At 47.0% G+C, this 8,631-nt stretch overlaps 1 protein-coding gene across 1 annotated transcript in view; it reads left to right on the top strand.

Annotated features, from left to right (window-relative positions):
* Window positions 1-248: 248 nt before the first annotated feature.
* Window positions 249-8,631, top strand: part of SUCLG1 (succinate-CoA ligase GDP/ADP-forming subunit alpha) — a 29,575-nt gene continuing 21,192 nt past the window's right edge. The window contains 2 exon segments of the mRNA XM_004713855.4: window positions 249-273; window positions 276-353. Coding sequence (XP_004713912.2) covers window positions 264-273; window positions 276-353 — 88 coding nt within the window. The 5' untranslated portion in view covers window positions 249-263.

The following is an 8,631-nucleotide window of genomic DNA, read 5'->3' as shown; positions in this document are numbered from 1 at the left end:
CCAGGCGCCACGCAATCTCATATTGGGGTTTCCTCTAGCTGCCAGCATAATTATTGCCGTCTCTAACCCACATTTCTCAAAATTAAAAACATCTATTGTTCACTCCCGCGTGAACATGCTTTTAAAATTTCCACTATCGATCCCAAATGTTCCGAGCAGAGGCTGCCACCTGTGTAAATCCGTTCAGGCGACTGCTTTAGTCACTCTCCCGCCCGTGCCCGGGCCCTGCCAGGTCCCCGGGGGCCTGGGAGTGTCATTGGCGGATGACCGCAGCCCCGGCGCTGCCGCCGCGACCATGGCCTCCGGCAGCAGCGGCCTCGCTGTCTCCCGTCTCCTGACGCGCTACTTTTTCGGTGAGTCCGTCGGGGACCCTCTTTTCTCGGTCTCCGCGGGTTCCTGGCCCCGCCAGGTCCGAAGTTGGGGCTCAGGCCTCGCTGAGTCCGTAGGTGCGACGCCAGGCGGGGCGCAGGCATCTCGGGGCTCCGTGGAGTGGAACGGAGGTCCAGTGGGTGGGGGTGGGGAGCGAAAGTGGGGAGCTTGGCCTAGCCCCGGAGCTCCAGCTGCTGGCGAATGGGGTGTAGAGGTGGGGGAGGCTGGGCCCGTAGTCGGGACTCGGAGCTGTGCAGACTTTGAGAGTTGCAGGCTGGGAGTGAGGCGTGTGGTGATCGGGGTTCAGCTCAGCTGGGATGGTGAATTTCTGCGTCGAGAGGGATGAGGATTTCTCGGTAGGGAATTTAGGAGCGAGGCTGACAGTTACAAGGCAGGCTAGTCAAATTGCCCTTCCAGTGTGCCAGGGTCAAGGAAAGCTGCGTGCTGCACCCAGAGTCCTCATGGCCCAGAAGACTCCTAGAAGCTTATAGTTGGCTGGGGCTTACTTAACCAACGTATTTGTAGTGTTTCAAGCCGGCCGTGGGAACACCACTCGTTTCTGATTAAGTAATGCCCAAGGGTGAGCGGTGCTGAGTATCTTACTGTGATCAAAGTCCCTGTAGCTGAAACAGACTTTGGAATCGGTCACGCCAGGGTTTGAGATCTGACTGGTCCTTTATGTAGGTTGAGCATTAATCCTGGACACTTATTTGTTCTTGTTTGAAATCCCATGGAGTGGGAAGGATGATTCCATACTTTAATTAATTGAAGACAGTAGCACTTGCCCCATTATTTTGTCTGCTACCAACAATGTCAAATAGTTGCTAATTAAAATTGTGACACAGCATTGGTTGACATTCTGGTATAAGAGCTGTTTTAAAAGTGGGGAAATGTGCATTTTGCAAATCGGGATGACCTGGGCTCACTGTGTCAACGAAGCTTATGTAAAGCACCTGGTGTGTAATCTGCACTCCTCTAAAGCTAGTTTTCTTCTCCCATTTTAACATCCACTTTGCACCTCATCCTAGGGCTTGTGCTGAATAGTGAATAAATATTCCAAAAGTATGCAATGATAAGTGTATACTCACCCAGAAAATCATACCCCTTACCCCCAGGGAGTTGACCTGCTAGGACAGAGTAGAGCTGCCCCACAGGTTTCCCAGGGTTGTAGTCTTCATGGATGCAGACTGCAACAGCTTCCTCCCTCAGAGTGGATGGTAGAGCCCGACCATTCACGTTTTAGGCTGGCAGCTGAGCCCTTTAACAACTGCACCACCTGTGTTTCTCAGTTCCCCAGTAAGTCCAAATTCAATTTGCTAGCAAGTCAATTTTGTCTCACAGTGACTCTGAGCTTTCTAAGACTGTACATTTGTATGGGAGCAAATAGCCGCATTTTCTCCTGAGGAGCAGGGAATGGGTTTGAACTAGTAACCTTGCGATTAGCAGCCCAGTGCCTAATGCACAGGACAAGAAGGAATTTGGGTGGCCCAGAAGTTAAAAGCTTGTCTGCTAGTTGAAGGAAAGGTCAGCGATTTCTCTTTGGCATCTCTCAAAGATGTGGCACTGTGCTTCTGCACACATCACAGCCTTGGAAATCCTATGGGACAGTTTTACTTGCTCAGTGAGCTAAGTGTTGCACAGCTAATTAAAAAGTTGCAGGAGAAAGAGGAGGAAATCTGCTTCTGCTGATGTTTACAGCCCTGGAAACCCTATGGAGCAGTTCTACTCCGTCCTGTGTGGTCCAGATGTGTTGGATTTACAGTCTCTACAAGTTAGAACCTACACAATGGCAATGGGTTGTGTTTTCAGGGGGAGGACTTAAGACTTTCCGGATAACTTGGGCAAGTAAGAGTTGGGTTTGTTTAGGATGGTTTTCTGGAGATCCTTATTGTATAACTTAAAGGACAGTTGAGGGTTTCTTAGTACGATGAGAAAAAGATCAGTATTACCCAGTAATTACTCTGGTCAGCAGTTTGAGCACCAGGAATCAGGTGTATTGGGTATTGGTCTTTCACTCAAAATTTCACCGCTACTGAGTCAATTTTGACTCATAGTGACCCTATGGGATGGGGTAGAACTACACCTTGGGTTCTCAAGGAGCTCTGGCAGCCTAGTGGGTTACACATTGAGCTACTAACTGCTAGGTCAGCAGTTTGAACCCATCAGCCGCTCCACGGGAAAGTGAAGCTGTCTGCTCCTGTCAAGGGTGCTGGCCTCCACCAGTTCATTCGAATGGGGTGTGGACTAGGATGTAGGAGAAGGCAGTTATGCAGCTCCGCCAGTGTGGTGGGCAAGCCCCGGAAGGAACTGCCCAAAATCTCCCCTGAGATTTTGCAGATTTGGTTCCAGAACATCACAATAAAGTGAGTGTGATAGGCCAGGTTGACCAGAGGAACAAATCCAGAAACATTCATATGTGTGTAAGAGAGAACTTTATATCAAGAAGTAATTATGCATCAATAAAATATCCTAGTCAGTCCAGATCAAGTCCATAAGTCCGATATCAACTCATGAATTCTTCTTCAGACTCATGTAGTAAATTCAATGATGCTGAATGTAGGAAGACCACAGGCCGGTGTGTGGAAAGTCCTGTGGATCCATTGGCGGTGGAAGCATCTCCAGAGCTCTGGCTGCCATCAGCATGGCTCCGTGTGGCTTGTTGACAGGAATGTGATGCAGAGAGAGAGTCCCCAGAATCCTCATTAGAAGGTCACGCCCACAAGGAGGCATCAGTCAGACTCAGACCTGATTGACAGACTAGACTCCACCCCTCCATTCTTATTAAGTTGACATGAAATTGTGTAACTACCACAGTGAGTCAGCTGGAGGTTTTTGCTTCTGAACGCACGTTAAAGTTAGGTGTATACTGCACTGTAGTCCATTAAAGCGTGTAGTAGCGTTGATGAGAATGACCAAATTGTGACACAGACACAAAGTGAGTACCTGGCGTTGGGAAATGGCACCTTTGACCTTGCTTAATGCAGGGTTGCCACAAGCCTTCGGTTGTGAAAAATTCACTTGTCCGTGAAACACAGTAAAAGGAAGTGTGCCTGAATGAGGTTCTGACAGATCCCAGTGCTGGTCAGAGTCTAAAGAAATCATGTCCAACATATCAAGTGCTTTCGTCTGCTTTTAGCAATGCTTCACCACTCTCTTCACACAGAAATGGATGTTCGTTTTCCCTTCCAGGATCAGATGGTCTTAAGTGATCATCTTAGCTTACATTTTTGTTGCTGGAGCGGTCTTTAATTATCCAATTCATGAGATTAATTCAGTATTAAAGATCTGACAGGTGTGAGGTAGAAACCAAGCCCTCCTATATTTAGGGGATTTCAGCCTATGGCGTTTCATGTACAAAGACACGAATCCCCCAAATCTTCTCTTTGCCTTGCCTCATTTCTGAGCCCATTTCCACACCTACGAGAAAACACAGCAGCCACACTACTCCCACTTTGCAAACATTTCATGTAGACAATCACAGATTTTTAAACTGTGAGGTTAATAACAGAATGCTATGCACCAGGGTATATTCGGTCCCCTTTGTTCTTTTAAGTTTCAATTGACTGCACTTGACGGGCTGAAGGTCATAAATGTTGCAATATTAATTTGAGTTAGAAAACAGAAAACAAAAATAGCTTGTCAATTCTTTCCTGTTGGGGTAGTCTGAGTGCCTAAACATTTATGAGCAGTTTAGTAGCTTGTGAAAAAAAAGGGGATGCTACTGGTCGAAGTGGAGAGAGAAAATAAAGTGAAAAAACGAGAAAGATTTATTTCTTGAGAAAGTTTAAGGATTTTAGAAGCAGCTTTGAAGCTGAGGTAGGAAGTTTTTCAACAAGTATAAAGTGATACAAGGCCATTTGAGCCAAGAGTTCCCATAAGGAAGGTCTTTCAGCATAAATAGGGAACAAGAGCCAGTCTTTTTGAAATTCAGAAATATGGCATTTTAATGCCAGAAATTGAAACTGGGTGCACACCTCTTTTTGGAAAAAGAAGACAAAAACCCAGAAGGATTATGTTGGCTAATCTCAGAAGGGGCACTAGAGTCCAGGTCTGTGCTGACTGGGCTGTGCCCTTCCACTTACTTCCTGTGTGGTAGTTTGAGCCTCCTTTTCTGAAGCTGGGACTTTTTGGCAGTCTCAGTGCTTTGCTGAGAAGGTGACTGCCCTGCTCACATTGCCACCTGCTGTTTCCACATGTTTGCCAAGTTGTAACAGCCTGTTTTTAGCATCAAGGAGGTGTAAGTGGTGTTTCTGATAGTAGTATCCATTGCTATTCCGTCAGAGAGCTAAACCTTTAATTCAAATACACAGAGTGGCCTTGGTCTAAATGTACCTTGAGAAAGGGATTTGATTTTTCTCATCTCAAATTTCTACTAGAGAAACATAATTGGGGTGTTTACATTAACTCACCGGCACCTAGCAACAATGGTGTCATTGACTTTGAGACTGATTTTAGTGTCTGACTGTAGTGTTAGAAGAGGCATACGTTAAGGTAATATGTCAGTCAGAGAATGAGGTTTCATAGAGCCTTTCTTTAGTTGAAAGAAACAAACAGATATGCTTAGCAGGAACATTGAGCCAAAGAGATAATATCCCGGGCAGTCCATATGGTGAGCTGGCTTTTAGTGTCTCACATCAGGCAGGAGGGAAGAGTATACTTGGTGTAAAGGACCAGGAATAGAGCAAGCTTTAGTTCTAGAGTGAGGTGAGTTTCTGGGATTAGAAGACATTTGGTGGTGATTATGGTAAACCGTCCCAGCTTGCTGGGGCTCTTCAAGATTTCCTCTGGATTTCAGAAACCATTGTCATTATCATCATTTTATTATCACCTATATGGCCAAGAGCAGTCATCTAGAAAATGAGGCCCATAACAGGGAACCAGTGAGTGAGTTCACATCTGGGATCTCCTAGGCTACGCCCTCCTGTATGACATCATTTTTGATCACCCCAGGCAAGTTGGGTTGGGGTAGGGGTAAGGATGGAGTAGAAGTGAATGGAATTTTTAGTTACAGGGAAGTCAGTGAGGAATCACATAAAGTTCTTTCTGTACTGGAGACTAAGTATTGAGGATTTCAGGAGTAAATTGCAGGTAGTGCAATGTGGGGGAAAGGCCAGCCCCCACAACTAATCATGAGTTCAGTAAGGGCAATTGTACGGTTGAGATATATAAAGATTACAAGAAGTCATAGAGCATGAGAGCGATAGGAGAGAGTAAAATAAAGAAGTCAGACACATTTCATGGTAGCACACTCACCTAGATGGCCATGTTCTTAGCAGCCAGGTCCGCGCACAGCGTGGGCCAAGGCGAGATGGGGTGGAGACAGCCGGGGTCCCCCGTTGATTGATAACCAAGGCTTATAACTCTTTAGGGGGGCGTGATTGCAGGTAACCACACGTCACAGGAGGGGGCAGTACAATAGGCATATACATCATAGGAAGGGATGTACAATAGGCATCAGCATGACAGGAAGGGGATGAGCTAGGGGTGTGCGTGTGACAAGATGGGTGGACCCTAGACTCAATATGGCAGCCTAACCTTGGTCACCTTTGGGTGGGCTTGACCTCCCTGGGCTCTCCTACAGGGAAACAATCTACTACCCTTATCTGAAGGGAGTGGGCCCTACTTGTTGCGGGATAAACAATGGTGTCTGCTTGCTCTAGATGGCTGATAACTTTTAGGGAGAATAACCTCTGACCTACTTCTGTTGACCTCCAAGTGCATAGTCATTCGCCATGTGTAGCAAGCAGCTAAGTTTGGCATATATTGGGGGAGACAATTTGGGAGAAATCTTTGTTTCCCACTGTGCAAGACCAAATAGAGTTAACTGCCTTGAGGAATCCTTCCTTTAACCCTGCCCTATGCCATGCACACACCAACAGAGATTGCTCTGTCTTGGGATGGAGGACTTTATCGCCCCCAAACAGGCCAAAGCCTGCTTTTTGTTAGTCAAGATAGAGGGCCGGCTTTTGGAAGACTTGAACTTTCTTGTTCAACACATCATCCTTGAAGTCTGGCTCTGTAGCTTGACTATTGGTGTTTCCCAATGACTGTTGAATAAATGAATGTCCATGACAACCCCTGGGATTGGTATAGGTGCCTTCTTATCCTAGCAGCCCTGGTGACGCTGCTGGGTAAGGGTTGGACTCCTAACTCCACGTCAGCAGTTCAAACCCACCAGCTGCTCCGTGGGAGTAAGCTGAAACTGCCTGCCTCTGTGAAGATGGGTAGCCTGGGAAACCCTGTCTGTGTAGGGTGGCTCTGAGTTGGAGCTGACCCGATGGCAATGCGTGTCGGTTTCAGATCCCGTGTTGCGTGGCAGACGAATTGCTTGCTAGCATGTGGTCAGGAATGTCTTAGGGTCACTGTAGGGTTGCCGCGAGTCGGAATCAACCTGATGACTGAGTTTGTTTAGGTGGATCTTAGAGTGCACATGTGGAGACTATGCATATGGGAAACAGGTATAGGAGTAGCCATGGAAATCACGTGTTTACATGTTTGTTCACACACCCACATATACGCCTAGCAGGCCTCCAGAATCCATTTCATCAGATGCAAGGGTATTCATCACACAGACTGCGAAATCCCAAAGGACTAGGAGTCTGCAAGGTGAGCTGCTACTGATCACAGTTTCCGATTCTGTTTTTATGAGCACCTTACATGGCTCTCCGGAGCTCTACCGAGTTGATCACGGAAGGTCTGGAGTTAGTAGGAGGAGGAGGTGGTAAGGATCTAGGATTGAGGCCATATCATTACCAACCGAGGCCAACCTGTTTATCTTTCTCAGAGGGCAACGGAGTAAACTGTCTGGTATCCCCATTCTGAAATTAGTATTAGAGTGTTTATGGAGGATCAGACTTTACAAACAAAAACCAAGTATTTTCCTTTTAATAAGTACACCTGCCTTCCTCTCCATATGGGTGGGTTCCACAGACTAGGCCCTTCATGACAACGGTTCTTGAAAGTGGAGGATGACTTCATTAAATCACAGAATGGAGGATGGCCACATCTTTATATTATTGCCAAATTATATATTACAGTCAGTGGGAATCACAACCCTGCTTTTTGTCCATGAATTGTTCGTTTTGCCCACTTAATTGCCCGTTAAGTGGACACATAGCGCTAACCCTCGCAACCAGCATCACTCTAGCCCCCCACCTTGGTGTTCCTGACTACCCAATGTACATCATTAATATACATAATAGTATTGTCAATGTGAAATGTCAGGTGGGCTAGTAAGTGTGGAATAAGCTCTGATCTTGTCACCTGAATTTGTTATCTAACCTTCTATCTTCTGGCCTGAAAACTGATACTTGGAAGTCCCTCTGCCCCTTCCCGCTCCTGCCCCACCAGGTGTTCTGTTTGTTTTTAGAAATCCAGGATTGGAGGAGCAGGTGCGATCACCTCAGCAGGAATGGCAATGGGAGTACAGAATGCAGCTATTCCACAAACATTGTGGTTTGGGGCCCCAGATGGCAGAGCCGTGAGGGAGGGATCGTACTGGCTCTGTTGTTCTCTGCTGCACTGCTCGGCGGAGGCAGTCACTCAGGCCACAGATTCTTGTTTTCATGTCCAGTGGCCAAGTCTCAGGAGCTGAGCTGAGCCCACTGTGTCAGGATTTGATTTCCAAAAGTTTCTCTTGGCCTCTTGCTCAGCATACGTAAGTCCAAGAATGTAGCACACTCAGAACAACCTCTCCATGAAGGCCAAGGGTGAAATCTGATCCAACTTTTCCCTAAAGGTAGAGGGAATTCTCAAGTCAAAGCAGTTAGAAACCAAAGTTGTTAGTACGCAAGACAAGGAACTGGGAGGAGTGCTCGAAAGGTCAGAAGCAGATGTTGAGGTGTTCTCAGTTACAGAATCTAATGTCCAAAGACCCACAAGGGCACGAGGCTGTGATTCTGGGCCGAAAGCATTGTGCAGACCGTGGACTAAGGTGATGAGACTTTCTTTTCTGGGATAGCTTTGTGGGCCACCTCATGGACACCCCGTGTGCTTCGCACGGCCAGTTTTGGGACACAGATGACAGGCGATGGGTCTGCCATCTAACAGCGAGGAGTTTTGTCCTTACATTGAATTACAATTCGTACTGAAGGCTACTGCCCTTGACCTTCAGCAGCAAGTGCTTCAAGACCTCCTACCTTTCAGCAAGCCAGGTTGTGTCATCTGCATCTCACCAGGCAATAAGCCTCCCCCATCCTGATGCTGTCATTGTGGAGCAGTTCTCCGTTCTGTCAGGTCACCATGGATCGGAATGACCTTGAC

This window comes from Echinops telfairi, unplaced genomic scaffold (assembly GCF_000313985.2).
Source record: "Echinops telfairi isolate 266 unplaced genomic scaffold, ASM31398v2 ScPeMD7_7467;HRSCAF=8505_1, whole genome shotgun sequence".
Lineage (NCBI taxonomy): Eukaryota > Metazoa > Chordata > Mammalia > Afrosoricida > Tenrecidae > Echinops > Echinops telfairi.
This window is presented reverse-complemented; position numbering and strand designations above follow the sequence as displayed.